The sequence below is a fragment of the Trifolium pratense genome, linkage group LG4 (genome assembly GCF_020283565.1).
Source record: "Trifolium pratense cultivar HEN17-A07 linkage group LG4, ARS_RC_1.1, whole genome shotgun sequence".
In the NCBI taxonomy this organism is placed as follows: Eukaryota; Viridiplantae; Streptophyta; class Magnoliopsida; order Fabales; family Fabaceae; genus Trifolium; species Trifolium pratense.
In genome coordinates, this window is record NC_060062.1 from 46,358,171 (window position 1) to 46,374,564 (window position 16,394).

General features: G+C 34.4%; 2 protein-coding genes across 2 annotated transcripts; one reads left to right on the forward strand and one right to left on the reverse strand.

Moving 5' to 3' along the window:
- The first annotated feature begins 2,713 nt into the window (after positions 1-2,713).
- On the forward strand, positions 2,714-5,844 carry LOC123919794 (probable receptor-like protein kinase At2g23200). Its single transcript, XM_045971797.1, has one exon. The coding sequence runs from the start codon at positions 2,968-2,970 to the stop codon at positions 5,575-5,577; it is 2,610 nt and encodes an 869-aa protein (XP_045827753.1). The 5' UTR covers positions 2,714-2,967; the 3' UTR covers positions 5,578-5,844.
- Positions 5,845-10,562: 4,718 nt separating this feature from the next.
- LOC123922766 (importin subunit alpha-2-like) lies at positions 10,563-16,176 on the reverse strand. The gene is made up of 9 exons (XM_045975455.1): positions 16,095-16,176; positions 15,915-16,003; positions 13,159-13,290; positions 12,741-12,926; positions 12,494-12,657; positions 12,325-12,403; positions 11,746-11,874; positions 10,981-11,108; positions 10,563-10,875 (listed from the first exon to the last, which is right to left on the reverse strand). Exons 1-9 carry the CDS (start codon positions 16,174-16,176, stop codon positions 10,563-10,565), a joined length of 1,302 nt encoding a protein of 433 aa, XP_045831411.1.
- Between the last annotated feature and the right edge of the window lie 218 nt (positions 16,177-16,394).

Here is a 16,394-nt window from a genome sequence, read left to right on the forward strand (position 1 = left end):
CTTGTCCAGCTTCTTTCTCTGAGCATCTGGAATGTGCACATGAGCCACACACCCAAATATTCTGAAGTACTTCACTGATGGTTTGTGTCCACTCCATGCTTCTTCTGGTGTGATGTTTTTCACAACAAAAGTAGGACACCTATTCATGACATGAGTGGCCCAATTGACTGCTTCTGGCCAGAATCTTTTAGGCACTTCTCTGCAAGATAACATACTTCTCACCATATTTAATAGTGTTCTATTTTTCCTTTCTGAGACTCCATTTTGTTGTGGAGTATAAGCAACTGTCAATTGTCTCTTTATACCCTGAGAGCTACAGAAATCATTGAACATAGCAGATGTGAATTCACCACCCCTATCAGTTCTAAGACACTTAATCAAGCATCCAGATTCCTTTTCAACTAGGGATTTAAACCTTTTAAACAGTTCAAATGCAGAAGATTTTTCTTGCATAAAGTAAGTCCAAGTTTTTCTAGTAAGATCATCAGTGAAAGTGATAAAATACCTGTTCCCTCCATTGGACTTAGGGTTTAAGGGACCACAGATATCTGAATGCACAAGTTCTAATTTCTCAGAAGCCCTCCAATTTGCCTGCTTTGGAATACTATCTCTGTGTTGCTTCCCTGACAAGCAATCACCACACTTCTCTTCACTATCCTTCAATTCAGGCAAGCCTCTAACCATTTTCTTTCCAGTCAATACTTTCAACCCTCTAAGGCTGAGATGTGCATATCTTTTGTGCCATAGATCAGTTTCTTCCTCTTTTGTTATTTGCAGACAATTTGGAATTATCACAGGTGCATAGATGATGTACATTCTATTTGCAGTCATAGCAGTGCTAATGATCAATCCCTTCTCTTCATGAAACAATTGACACATATTGTTTTTAAAGATAATAGTGATACTCTTCTGCTGTAATTGCCCTATACTAAGCAGATTATTGCTTAAGCCAGGCAAATAATACACATCAGTAATCACTATTATTTTTCCTTCCATATCCAATTTCACATTACCTTTGCCCATTACAGCCATCTTTGAGTCATTCCCAAGCTTCACTAATTCTCTGAAGCTTTCATCAAATTCAAACAGCCAATCTTTGTTGCCAACCATATGATTGCTGCAGCCACTATCAAGATACCAAGCCACATGCTTGCAGTCAGTATTCATACCTTGGATACCTTGAGAGCTTGCTCCTCTCCAACTGTGACACCATAACTCTTTTTGCCTTTCATAAGTTTCTCATGAACAAGGAGACTGCTTTGTAACTCATCTATGGACATAGTAGTTACATCATTGGATTCAGTTATTGAGCACACTACATAGTTGAATTTCTCAGTCATTGATCTGAGAATCTTTTCAACAACTGTCACTTGCTCCATTCTTTCACCATGTGCAGTCATGTTATTTGCAATCTTGAGAGTTCTTGCAAAGAATTCAGTGACAGATTCATTGTCCAGTATTCCTTCGATCGGAGAAGATTCTCCATAAGCATAGCCCAATGTTCATAATAACCATCGAACTTTGGGATGGATGGTTGAGCAAAATTGGAGTTTTCTGTCATTGTGATTGAAAGAGAATGGAAGGAATGAGCTGAATGATGATGAATGCGAGCAAAAAGATGAAGAAAACGGTTAGCAACCACCGTAACTTCCTAAGCAAACCACCGTAACTGCCACCGGAAAACTGCAGTTTCCTTGAAAAACAGTTAGCGCGCGCGAAAAAAAAGGAGGTCTTGGATCAAGGCTTAACTGATACCACTTGTTGGGTAATCAATGATCCATGTTGTATTCAATAGTAAAGCTTGCCTTATATAGGCTTACAAAGTTGGGCCAAGCCCAATCAATCTAGGCCCAAAGAGCTTCCTAACACTATTTACTCCGCAGGTTAAGTTTAGAGAGAAACTTAGATGCAGTAATTACATAGCTTCTACCAGCTCAATGGTTACTAAAATTTGGGATTAGAGAACAAAAATGTAAAGAGAATCAAATCTTGTACAAACCAGGCATAGATTCAATTCACAACAAATCTTGTACAAACCAGGCTCAATCACTTGGTTGTTTGCGTACCATTATATATACGAGTTGAATTTCACACTCCTTGACTTTTTAATTTACAGTTAAACTAATCAAGTCAAATAAACACATAATGTTACCAATAAGTAAAAACTCGAGACTTGAGAGCTATCACCCATTTTGTGTTAAGTGACAAAGAATCATGCACAAATGCAATAGAAGCTGGATCTGTTGATCACGAGAAGAACACCGTACACCCCTTTTACTTGGAGCACAAGCAATCTAGTTCCCCTACCTAGAAATACAGTTATAACCGTTTCCTTGAATCTAGGGAAAGGTAGTTTTGATTCCATATGATCTAGCTCGCATTAGCTTAAGCTGGTTACAATGAATTGTAGCATAAATACCATAAACACATTGTAAATTTGTAATTACTCAATATTATGTGAATATTCACTGTTTATCAATGAAGTTTTCTCTCATGTTTCACTTTCTTAATATTCTGTACAGTATCAATACTAGAACTTGCTAGTGTTCAATATATTCCAAGCTTAAAAATTGCTATACAATCTGTAAATTTTGATTTTTCCAACATACTTTTGTTCTTCTAAAAAATCAACACCTAAATAATACCCCTTATAGAACTTCTAAAAAATCAATACCTAAATAATACCCCTTATAGAAATAAGTTACATATCCTACTTTACAGGTACAGATAAGCTCTACTATATGAATCTCTTTTTTTCTTAAATCATACCATAATAATTGAAAGTTTAAACAATTTTTTTTTATGAGAAAATCCAAAAAACAGTTCAAGTACTAAAAGTTGATAAATCAACTTCCACATATTTAAAAGTAAGAAGAGAAACAAACAAGGAAGAAGAAAATTCAAAGCTAACGACTTAAACACAGCCACAACTCAAGCATCCACTTATCTTAGTCCCTCCCTACTTATATGAATTGCAATCATCAATATCATCATAGCTTAAAAAATCATCAAACTAACACAATTTCCTCTCTCACTCTCACCATGGCAACTCATCACCACCACAAAATTCAACACACTATATTTCTACTTGCTGCTTTTCTTCTTCAATTCTCATCACTACAAGTCCCCTCACTTGCATATGATCCTCAAGACATATACTTCATCAAATGCGGCTCAAATAACGACGTTACGGTTGACCAAAGTAATAACAAAGTTTATATTGGTGAATCAAACCATAATTACCCTAAACCAAATTTCAGCAATAGCTACACAGAAACCAATCAATCAATCGTGCCTTCACCTCTCTACCAAACAGTAAGAATTTTCCGTTCCGAATCTTCGTACAAATTCATTACCATCCCAAACAACACCTACATGGTACGTTTCCATTTCTTTTCATTCTCTTCAGCAAGTAACCTTTACAAAGCAAAATTCAACATTTCCGTTTCTGGTTTCTCTCTGTTGCAAAATTTTGACGCTGAAAACACCACCAACACTGTTGTAATAAAAGAATATTTCGTTAAAATCATCGGAAATAGATTCAAAATAAAGTTCACACCCCAAAACTCATCATTTGCGTTTGTTAATGCCATAGAGCTCTTTATGCTCCCCATTCATTTAATCCCCGATTCAATCCAGCGATTCAATTACTCCGGTTCTGCTGGTCTAAGCTTATCTAATTACACTGGCGGCTTACACTCAAGAGCTTTGGAAACTAAACACCGTCTTAACGTTGGTGGTGAAGCTGTCGATAGAATATCCGATAACTTAATGAGAGAATGGTTACCAGATGACAGTTATATAACTGATCCACAAAACGCTAAGAATAGTACTTTTGGAGGTACAATTAAACGCAATGCAGATGATGAATCTGATGGTCGATATTCAAATAAATATACTGCTCCCGATGTTGTTTATCAAACTGCCAAAGAGAGTAAAAACGGTTCTAACGGTTTAAGTATAAGTTGGAGTGTTCCTGTGGAGAAGAATACAGATCATTTCCTTAGGCTTCACTTTTGTGACATTTTTAATCCACAGAGTCTACTTACAACCTTCATTCTCAACATTTATGACCAGCCTGTTATTACTGTAAATGATGGCGCAGATGTGTCTTCTGCTTATTATTATGATTTTGTGGTTCGTTCAGATGGTTCTGGACTATTGAAAGTTAGCGTGGTACCTAATATGACGGTTGATAATCAACTGGTTGCTAAACCGAACGCTTTTCTAAACGGGCTAGAACTGATGAAAGTGATAGAATTGTCTGGTTCAATTCCCTTATATGATTCGGATTCCAATTCGAAGAAGATTAGTCTTCCTGTGGTGGTGGGTTCGGTCGTTGGAGGTTTTGTTTTGGTTTCTGTAGTGGTGGTTTTGTTTATTTGGATCTGTAAATACAGGAAACAAAAGCCTGTTGAGAATTACAAATGGTTGCCAACTCGAGCTTCTGCAGGAGGGAGTTCTCACGGCAGATTAGCTGATAATATTAACCTTGGATTGAAAATCTCCTTGCGTGATCTACAATTGGCAACGGAGAATTTCAATGCGAAGAGGGTAATTGGAAAAGGTGGTTTTGGAAATGTTTACAAGGGAGTTCTCAAGAATGGAATGAGTGTTGCAGTGAAAAGAAGTGAGCAAGAGTCAGGTCAAGGATTTCCTGAGTTTGAAGCTGAGATAATGGTTTTGTCCAAGATTCGTCACAGACACCTTGTTTCCTTAATCGGTTATTGTGATGAAAGGTATGAGATGATACTTGTTTATGAGTACATGGAAAAAGGGACACTTAGAGACAGCTTGTATAGTACAAATTTGCATAGTTTTTTGACTTGGAAGCAAAGGCTTGAGATTTGTATTGGTGCTGCTAGAGGTCTTCATTATCTTCACAAAGGAGCAGCTGGTGGAATCATTCACCGTGATGTGAAATCCACAAACATATTGCTTGATGAGAATCTTGTAGCTAAAGTTGCTGATTTTGGTCTTTCAAGAACTGGTCCTCTAGATCAGCATTCTTATGTCAGCACAGGTGTTAAAGGAACTTTCGGGTACCTTGATCCCGAGTACTTTCAGTCACAACAGCTTACTGAAAAGTCTGATGTTTATTCATTCGGTGTGGTTTTACTCGAAGTGTTATGTGCAAGACCAGCCATTGACCCGTCGCTTCCAAGGGATCAGGTGAACTTGGCTCAGTGGGGAATATTTTGTAAAGACAAAGGGATACTTGAAGACATCGTTGATCCTTCCATCAAGGGACAAATTAATCCAAACTCACTTAGAAAGTTTAGTGAGACGGTGGATAAATGCTTACAGGATGATGGCTGTGATCGGCCATCAATGGGTGATGTGTTGTGGGACTTGGAATATGCTTTGCAGCTTCAAAAAGGCATAATACGTAGAGAACCACATGAGGATAGTTCTACCAATGCTTCTGGATCAATTCAATTGCCTAATATTCGCCGTTTACCTTCTCTGTCTACAATGACTGAAATGGATGATATGTCTATTGGGATGCTTAATGTTGAATCAAATAGTTCAGCAGATCCTGTTTTCTCTCAGTTGAAAATTGAGGATGCTAGATAGAATATCATGTCAAGTCCTTTAAGATACAATGATCAACTTTCTAGTGTCTTTTGTGGAGGAGCTGTTTTGTTTAGACGGCTCGCTTCTCTTTTCTGTCATTATTTTCTTATAGTTTTTTCCCTTTAGTTATGGTTGTTGGTCTATTCTCAATTGTAAGATTAATAATGATAATGTCTATTTCTGATGCTTGCAATAAACTGTTGTAATTAGGTGCATTATATACAACACTTATTTCAATAATAGAAAGATTCTGAAACTTGTATCGAAGATAATAGAAAGATGATACAAATTTGAGTGTAAGTACAATGAGTTCATATCCTATCTTCTATACCAAGTTACTAACTAAGTAATGAGTTTAACTATCTATATTTCAATAATGAGTTAAAATAGAGGTATGATATTATAGCAAAATTTTTAGTGAGGCCTTTAAAAAAACACAACTTATAAAATAAAACTACTAGGAGAATCAAATCTTGTACAATTTTCATGGAAGCTAGGATAGCATGGATGGACCTTATTATTGACTTTCAAACCAAAGGTTGGATTATTCACATGAGCTGGTCAGCTACCTTGTCATATTTTGGTAACCAACTACACTTATAGTAACTATTTTCCTTCTAAAGAACAGAAAATTGGCCATGACTGTTCAGTCAATCCAATTAATATTAGCAACAATGATTAATAATATACATTAAAGTTTGTTCCCCCTGAAAAATGTCAACCATTTATGATTATGACAGATTTGGAGGTATTGTTAGATATTCTCCACTTGTTTGAATTTCCTGGCGCCATAAGCACATATATAGGTTTAATTTACAATGAAAAGCTGAGAAAGAGAGAAATTATCACTGTATTAGTTCAAACTTAAAGTGACTGACACTAATAAGTAATAATCATTTTATAACTGTTCTACAAGGATTCAAATTTCGTCCAGTAAACCCACAAAGTTAATCAAGTACGGATCTGATTTTTTTTTTCACTACCAGGATCCGGCCCACTGGACCGCCTAATCTGGTTCGGGAGTCAGTTCTGGCATCAAGTGGTTTCAGCCTCCTCCCGATCGCAGTTGTGGGGATCAAACCGTGGTCCTCCCTACCAAGTCCAACGCCAATCACCACTGGACCAACTAACGATTGGTAAGTACGGATCTGATTTTTTGCCAACAAAGCAGGGTTCAACTCGAATTTCTTTATATAGCTGGATTAAAATTATTGCACGTTAAAAAGTCTTGTTACTTCCATGTGACGGTGCACCTACTTCAACTGATCAAAAAACATATAGTATCATTATCATGATCCTGTCTAGTTTATTCTTACTGCAGAATAAATCTGTATGGTGAAACTTACTTTGTTTATTGGTTCAATTGGGACACTAAAACTCCTCAAAAAAATTAGGACACTAAATCAATAGATACACACCTATTCGTTGATTAAATAAGTTGATTGTGAGATAAGTAAAGTCTAGGCAAATATTGTCCCGATCAGAAATTGAACTTAGATATTTCCAAACGATTATGTTAACCGAAATTTATTAATCATTTGAGCTCAATCATTTTGTCGCTCGCGTCCTTGACTTTTTGATTTACAGTTAGACTAATCAAGTCAAATAAAAACATAATAATACCAATAAGTAAAAATTCAGACTTGAGAGCTCTCAACCATTCTTTACAGTATCAATGCTAGAACTTGCTAGTGTTCAATATATTCCAAGCTATGTGTAAATTTCGATTTTCGCCAACATACTTTTGTTCTTCTAAAAAAATCAACACCTAAATACCTTATAGACATAAATTACACTTCCCATATATATTGTTTACATGTACAAATAACCACTATTACATTAATCATACCATAATAAACAAGCAAATAATAATCAAACCAGTAATAAACTAATCATCAACTGAAACATTATATGTTAGTGACCTGAACCTCTTCTGCTTGGCCCTGAAGTCATAGTATGATATTCGTCATCAACCAAAATCCTATTGTTCATCTTATATTCATTATTCACTTTCTCTGTTATCATTGAAGCCTTGAGATGTTGAAGCTCTTTGAAGGGTTCATGAGTTATCTTAGTCTTTGTTGGTGATTGAAGGACTCTAGAGTCTACAAAGCAAGGCCTTGTAGCAGCAAAAACCGCGAAAATCACTAGAAATAAAACAGAGAACTTCATGTTTTTTGGGTACACTTTCAAGGCTTAAACCAAGGTATTGGTGTACCTTGAAGTGTTTTATTGACCCAAAACAAAGGGTGGAGCTAAAATGATATTTGGTTTGGCATGTTGAATTGAGAAAGGCATGGTGAAATAAGTGAGGGAAGAGGCTTTTACATATGAAGGAAGAGTATGGAAGGAGAAAATGGACGGTTAAGGACTAATGTAGTGTGTGTGGGACCTATTGAAGGGAGTTGTTGACTGAAACTGTTTTTATGGTATTAATCAGGCGCAGTCATTGCTATATAGTTCCACACTGAGACTGTGCAAAACTTGACTTTGTGTGTAACAACGGGTCGGGTGAACTTGATTTGCTGCGGTAAAAAATAACACAGTTTCACACGGTTTTGGATTATGGCCGTTGGATTTTTAATGAGTGGTATTCATTATAACTCTCAAACTATTATTTTGTGATATACATTGATTCAATGGTTGAGATCAAAACTGTGTTATATTTACTGCACCAAATCCATTTTCCGAGTCGGGTAGAAGCATGCTTGTTGTGCAAGCAGGGTCAACCAAATAGTAAGCGTTAGAACAAGACGAATCGCTAAGTCATACTTGGCATACATGGACATTTTTTTGGGTACATAGATGAAATGACAAGCTATTGAAAACTCACACACACAAAGTGGAGGGATCCGGGTTCGAACCCCCAGTCATGGCGTCCAACCTAGCAATTTTGACATTTCTATCAATTGAGCTATAATTTTTGGAGAGCATACATAGACATTTTATATATTGATTTTCCACGCATTCACTCTGATATATTTGTTTAAGGTACGGTCAAACAGAAAATGTCGATGTCTTTTAAAGTTAGAATTCAAATTTTGATTTGATACATTGCGGTTGACTAACTCCTAATCGGGTTTTATTTTGTAAAAATTAAATTACAGCAAATTATTTTTTTTATAATTTAGTAAGCAAACCAATGGACTACTATATTTGGGAAACCGATATGCTGCTGCATCACGCAGTAACTGTTTTAATCCGTCCGTTTATAATTAACGGTTAAGATTGATTTTTGAATGTTTGATTTAGACCGTCCGATTTCAAATCAATGACTATTATATGTATTACTGCATGTAACTGTAACATTTTTCTATAGCAGGCAATCAAAATCTTGTATGCAAGTGGAGGAAATGTATATGAGAAGATAATTCTCAGTGGGAATCCTATCATGTGAAAAAAAATTACTATAATTAGATTTCACTCTTGGTTTACTAGGGCTAAAAGAGAATTATCTTTTTGACAGAATATGATAAAGATAGGGAAATACTGAGGGTCCATGTCGTTCCCAAGTTTCTGGTGCATATATATTTAGCATTGAAAGTGAGGTGCAGATTTGAAAGTGGAGTTGGAATCAACAACATGCTAGCTAAGGTGTGTTAAGTGTTGACCAACGGAGTATTTGAACTTAATTTAACATCATCCTCACAAATTGCACTTAAAAGGAAAGATTGCAAGATTCTCTATTTTAAAAATTCTATGGATACAAAATAATTGAATGAATTTGTGCTATTAAAAAGGCTTATACTACTTCACATGGGTTATCTAGGAAACATCTTATAGAAATTTATTTTTCTAAATATTTGTGTATGGAAAAAAAATGTGGAAAGTGGTATATTGAATTATAGCACATTAATTGACTAGTGTAAGTGTGTACGGCTGATGGAGGGATGGGAGGTGTGTATGCCCTTAATAATTTTATTCCTTTTGTTCACTTTTTGTAATTGATGGACGACATATGGTGCATCAAAGCTCAAGATAGCTAGAATCTTTAATTGGTGGTTTTCAATATATATTTTTTAATGCAAGGATATTGACTTGACGAATCTGGGCTTGTTTCAAAGGAAATGAAAAGAATGAGTATTTCTTCTAACAACTACACATTTTCATTGTAGGTGCAATGCAATGGAGTGGAAAGGTAAAAAGATAACCTAAGTTCGAGAAAGAGCGACGTCTAAGATATCAATTGTTAAAATATGATTGAGTTGAAGAAGACCGTTATATACGTCAAATTAATAAAAAAAATGTCTGAAAACGTTAATTTTAGCGGTGTCTTCTTTAAGAGTATGATGAAAAATAATTGTTCAATTGCAATTGTAAATAGCATGAAGTTTGGCTTGTAAGCTAGAAGCGATCCCATTAAAACTTGAGAAACCAAGAAGCCAGTTGTGCATGATATCTTCAAAGCCAAACTCATTAGGATTGTTAAGGGATCAGCTTTTATCAACATTGACTTTGATAGTGTTTCCTATGGGAGTCATCCAAGCCACATGGTGCAACGACTTCGGCAAATGAGAAGACTAAAAAATAACGAACTAATCTAGAATTTAATTTAACTTTTCAAAATAATATTTATCTCAATTTCTGACATTTATATTTAACTCTCTCCTCTTAAACCACACAATCTTCCTTCTCTCTAAAGAGAGTCCGCCACTTCACTCATCACCACCCAAAAATCCAAACATCCCTTCACTCTCTAAAGTGAGGTCAGCGCTTCCTGCTCATCACCACTTTTGTTGTATTTTAAACTGTACCCCATTTGGACTGATGTGTGGTTTGATTGGGTTCGGTCGATGTCCCACCTATTTTTAATTTTTATTTTAATCTAAATAGGGTGTTACAAAAGTTTTCCTATATGCACCCCATTTGCCTATATAGGGTGTTGCAAAGGTTTTCTTATCTGCACTCCAATTGCCTATAAAAAATTATAAATCTAAACTATATTTAAATCTAAAATTTTTAAAAGATATTTAAACGTATTATTCTCAACCGTCGTTGATTCCATCGGATGGGACTGGAATGTCATTGCCTCCAAAGCTTTTGGCGATTTCAACAGCCTTCTCAGAAATTTTTTTGTCATCATGACTCTGCAAGTTCTTGATCTTTTCCAATACCCCCACCTCATCTATCATCTTAGCATACAAGTTGGCATATCTCGTGTTATTACCTGAGCTTTTCTCCGCTTCTCCAACCCTTAGAAAATTCTCAAGACCTTCTAAACAGGCAGTAACAAGTGTTGGATCAGGGCCAACAAGAAAATCACACAAAGGCTTAATGTAATCCAAGCTCCCCAAGTACCTTGTAAATTTGTAATAACAACAACATTAGGTGGTAAGTTAATACGAAAGTGCCCATGCAATGAAGCAGAGCCAGAAAATAACAATTAGAAATAATTTCACATACATGATTTGCTTATTGGTAGCGCTAGATGCAGCATTAGAAAGTGCCCATGCAATTTCTTTTTTAGTGTCAGACTCCGCATTTTTATAAAGATTGACCATGGGAGTAATCAGACCAGCATCAATAACAGTCTGCATCATACATAAAAGGTAGTGTTCAGAGGGGTTTTTCGTAAATAAGCCAACTAAGACTCTATTCGGTAAAAAATAACGGATAGGTGATAAGCTGATTTATAGCTGATGAGCTTATAGCGAATAGCTTATAAGCTAGCTTTTAGTTTATAGTGAATAAGCTAGCTGATTGAATTTGTAGTGTTGATAAAAATTAGTAGTTGAACTAGCTTATAAATATGAAATGACAAAAAAAATATGTTTAATTAATATTTAGTTTTTTCAAACTAAGATGACAGGGGTAAAATTGGAAAAAAATATGATAAGTTATAAGCTCATAAGCTACTTGAAATAGTATTTAAAAAAAAAACTATAAACTAATAAAATAAACTATAAACTCTTTTTGAAAAACTATTACCAACTTTTTTAACCAAATAAACTTATAAGCTAGAAGCTAGCTTATGGGTCTAACTCATGGGTGTTCCAAACAGAGTCTAAAAATCACATACTTGGCAGTAAAATGTAAACAAAACTCAAGACCAACCCAAACATCAAACTTGAAAGAAAGAATAAGCAATAAAGAAACTAACATTGCACTTTATTAAACATGCTATTTAATATCATTTGTGTATCAAAATGATGGGATTTATTAGCTTACCTGTATGTGCTCTTTGTTTCCAACTACAATGTTTGATATAGTCCAACAAGCACTTTTCTTAATAGTGTTATTGTCATCATGGGTCAACAGCCTCAAAAGGGATGGGAGTGGACGATGATTGATAACAACCTGACAAAAAGAGTCTCACCAAATCAGGTAATTCTCACATATGACAAATGAGGTGACATAATACAAAAGGGTGGGAAAAACAAGGGTCATTGTACTTCATTCGATCCTTATTATAAGAATAAATTTACATTTTAGATGTATCTGGTCAGACATGTCGTTCTTCCCAAGCCAAAATTCCGCAACCCCTCAAAAAGCATATTGATTCATAAACTAAAATTTCTAAAATTGTCAGTCAATCAATCAGCATTTTGATGTTTTCTCTTGATCAAATTAGACTTGCAAAACTTACCTATCAATAATTTCATGTTATAATATTTTCAATTTTGATTTGATTTCCAAAATAACTAACACAAACACTAATGCAGTACTTTGTTCAATAAAAGTTTAATTTAATTAGAAATAATTAGCTAGCAACTAATTATAACAATTCACATTCCACTATGACATTACCTGAGTCTGGAAGGTGTTTCCGGTTGCAATTTCTCCCACCGCGCTAAGTGCTGGAATCACTACTGAATGAGCTGGGTGCCTTCAAAACATGCACATACATTTAGAGCTAAAATAATCAATAATTGCAACAGAATATTGGTTAACCAGGGATAGAAGAATCGGTTCTTACCGAAGGAGCTCCACCAGTCTGCCACATACACCGGCCTCAATCACGGCTTGGATTTTGTCATTTGTTCCATGAGAAAGATATGATAGTGTCCAACATGTATATTTCAAAACTTCTATATCATCGGAAAAAACCAAACGCGCGAGAGCAGGAAGTGCTGGCCTCACCTGTCCATCAAAATTCTAGTATTAATACATAGATAAAGATCTTCATGCAGGTTCCATTTTAATTTAACAAAAACAACAACTACCAGCTCAAATGGGGGTTGTGGCTTGCCCCTGCAAAAGTTTGACAGGGTCCACGTGGCAATTCTCAGCATAGAAGACGTTGCTTGATCATTGAACTGGGACAACAGCGGAATCAGGGCACCAAGACTGAGAACAAGATCACGGCAGCTAGGGGAATCACCGGCAACGTTACTCAATGCCCATACAGCCTACAATTTTAGAGTTTTAGTGTTTTAAAAGAAACGGACAATCCCATTTTTACTGCCTATGAAGCACAGACACTTCTTAGATTAGGCGTGTCCTGGTGATGGACACCGACACTTATGAGTTATGATTACACTGAATTATGTCATTTTCTCAAATTATCATCGGTATCGACGTGACAGTGTCTTTGTCAGTGTCCATGCTTCATACTGCTATTATATTTTAGTATAAAAATACCTGTTCCCGAACATCATCATCAGTTGAACTAAGTAGCTTGACAAATATCGGCACTGCCCCATGATCAATTACCACCTTAGTGTTCTCAGTAGGTCCTGCTGCTATGTTTGTGAGTACCCAAGCAGCCTCCAACTAATCAAACAAAGTCACACACAAACAACCAATCAAAACAACAAAATTTCAACTACACCACACTACTCCCTCCGTCCGACCTGGATAGGATGGAGTCAGCACTCTTGACTGCACATACAATCGGTTAGATAACTGTCATTTGATCGAGATCGAACAGTTTATATTTAAATATCAAAATTTTTATATTTTAAAATATTAAAACTACATGTAAATATAAACTATTTGATGTTAATGAGACGGCTATGATGCATTGAGTGCATCATAGCAACCGCATAGAATCCTTTTCCCCCTCCAACACTTATTATATGACTCATTAACAAATTAAAAATTTCACGGTTATTAAAAAAATTGATTGTAGCATTTGTAAAAAGTATGTGTCAATTTTACATAAATTATCCCTATAATTAATAATATAATGATATAATAAGAACACATGTTAGCTTGACTCGTAATTTTAATAGGAGCATTTGAGAATAGAGATGTTCTAAGAGCACCAATATCGGTATTTTTTACTCATTCCAAGACTAAAACCAACACCACGTTGCCAGAAAGAAACCAAAAATTGTCTTTCAGTTTGCATTCTCTAACTCTCTAGCGTTCGTCTGCATATGAACCGTTCTTCAAACGTTTGTGACACTAAAAACTAATATAAAATCAAAAACAATATAAATGTGAGAAATATTGTGGGGTCTAATGAGATCTATTTTAGAATTTTTTTATGAGTTTTATAAATATTTGAGAAATATAGTTAAGTTTTTTTTTTTTTTTACTAATATAGTTGAGTTCAGTGGCGGAACCAGAAAAAATATTATGGGTGGGCCGAAAAATAGTCAATCTATTTTCAAATTGAATTTTTTGCTCCTCTATTTTCACATGTTACAATTTTGGTACCAACAAACTATATTTTTACTCTAAAAAATGTGATTTTTGGCTATAAACGTGATTTATTGTCTCCAACATTGAATCTAAAGATGAAATATCAAATTTGAGACCAAAATTCACAATTTTTTCCCATTAAAATTCGCTAATTTTACAGCAAAAAAGTAATAAAAAAAATATTGAGATAGGACTAAAATTGCAACAAATGTGAAAATATGGGACTTGAAAAATTTAATATTAATTAAACATATGTTTTTATGTCATTTCATATTTATATATGCTAGTTCAACTGCTAATTTTATCTATTATTATAAATTCAATTAATTATGAACTAACATTTACACTAATACTTGAACTAATATGTGTACCGAATTACTTATAATCATCAATAATATACTCTAAATTAATATTTACATTAATATTTGTACATATATATATACCGGGCGACTTAAAATCATTAATAATACATTTAAATTAATACCCTACATATAAAAAAAATTATTTTTTGGGGGTGGGGGTGGGCCATGGCCCACCTCAGCCCACCCCTAGGTCCGCTGCTGGTTGAGTTGTTTTGAGAAGTGTTAAATAATATGAAAAATTGGTTGAAACCCACTTAAAAAGTGCAAGATGTAGGGTTGGGAATATGTCGGGCCAGTTTATAGGGACTTATGGCCTAGCTTACATAGGTTCAGGCTAAACCAGCCTATTTATTTAAATAGAGCAGGTTAAAACTCTTTTATAAGTCTATTTAGTTAAAAAGGTTAAGCCGCGGGCCATTGAAAAAGTCTTTAAGGCCTACCAACCCGGCCTATTTAAGTTAATACCAATAATATTTTTACTACGATTATTATTTATATATTAAAATTTGTAGTTTGATTAAATTATAAATCTATTAATTTTTTCAGTAGTTTAAGTTTATTAATCAACATTAGTTTTTAACATATATAAATGTATTATTATAAACTAGAATTGAAATATGATGACATGTATAGTCAAATTATCTAAAATATCATGTTAAATATCAAAAGGAACATTGGTTTATTAGTTCGTAAGTATATTTAAAAATTAAAAATAAATATAATTATTTATTTAAATATGTTGACGTGAAATAGACTTTTAGATAGGTTAAAAGGTCACATCAGGCTTTCAAAAGGTCAAGCTCAGGCCTAAAAATTAAGCTTTAAGCCTATAATAGACCACAGACCAGACTTAGATCTTCAATTTTTTGACAAGTCAAACTCATGCTTTAGAAAGTCTAGTTCAGCTCAGCCTATTTCCACGTCTAAATACATGTGGCTACTCTAAAGACATTTGTAAACCTAAAACTTTCTTTTATTAATACTATAAAACTTTCTTTGTCCACTTGTTAACATATTTCATCTGTCCCATATTATAAGAAGAAAAAAAATTCAAATTTATTAAAAAAAAAATTGAATATGATAATTTGAAGCATGACTTTTTATATTTTTCTTGAAATAAGTTTCATGTAAAAAGAATTTTTATTGGTTATTGATTATGAGAAGAAAAAAAAGAGAGTAAATTAATTTACATTAAATTTCATAAGAATAACTAAAAGTAAGTCTTAAAAATTATAAAAAAAAATTATTTTTACTTATAATTTGGGACAAGATGGGACAGAGGGAGAATGTTATTATAATGTAGTGAAAGTTTAAACAGAGTCTTATGTCAAGGACAAATATAGAAAGTGGTGTTATAATTAAGAAGTTCATAGACAAGTTTCAAACCTGAAGTTGAGGGAAATCGTCCCTAAGTAGAAATTCAACCAAACGAGGAACAACACCAGATTTAATAACTTCACCAATTTTAGGGTTGTCTAATGCACAACAAAAATCAAAGACTTCAACACTTAAGAATCAAACCAACATAGTAATGCATTAAAAATATCAAAGAAAATCAACAGTTACCAATCGAAACAAGCTTCCGATAGTGAATAGTTGCTTCCAATTGTTTGGTGTTATCATCCAACCATGCCCCAGCAGCAACCATAATTCCAAGTTTGCAGCAGTAACAACAACTAAAAATATCTAAAGTGATGGTTAATTTTTTCTATGTTCCACGCTTACTTTTACGATAGGGCTTTTTGAGAGTGTGAGAAAGATTTACGGTTGAGTATTAAGGGGATTTGAGAGTGTGAGAAAGATTGCTTGAAGGAGTTAAAAAGCTTGGGAGAAATTTGTTTAAATAGGTTATGGGATAAGGGTTAT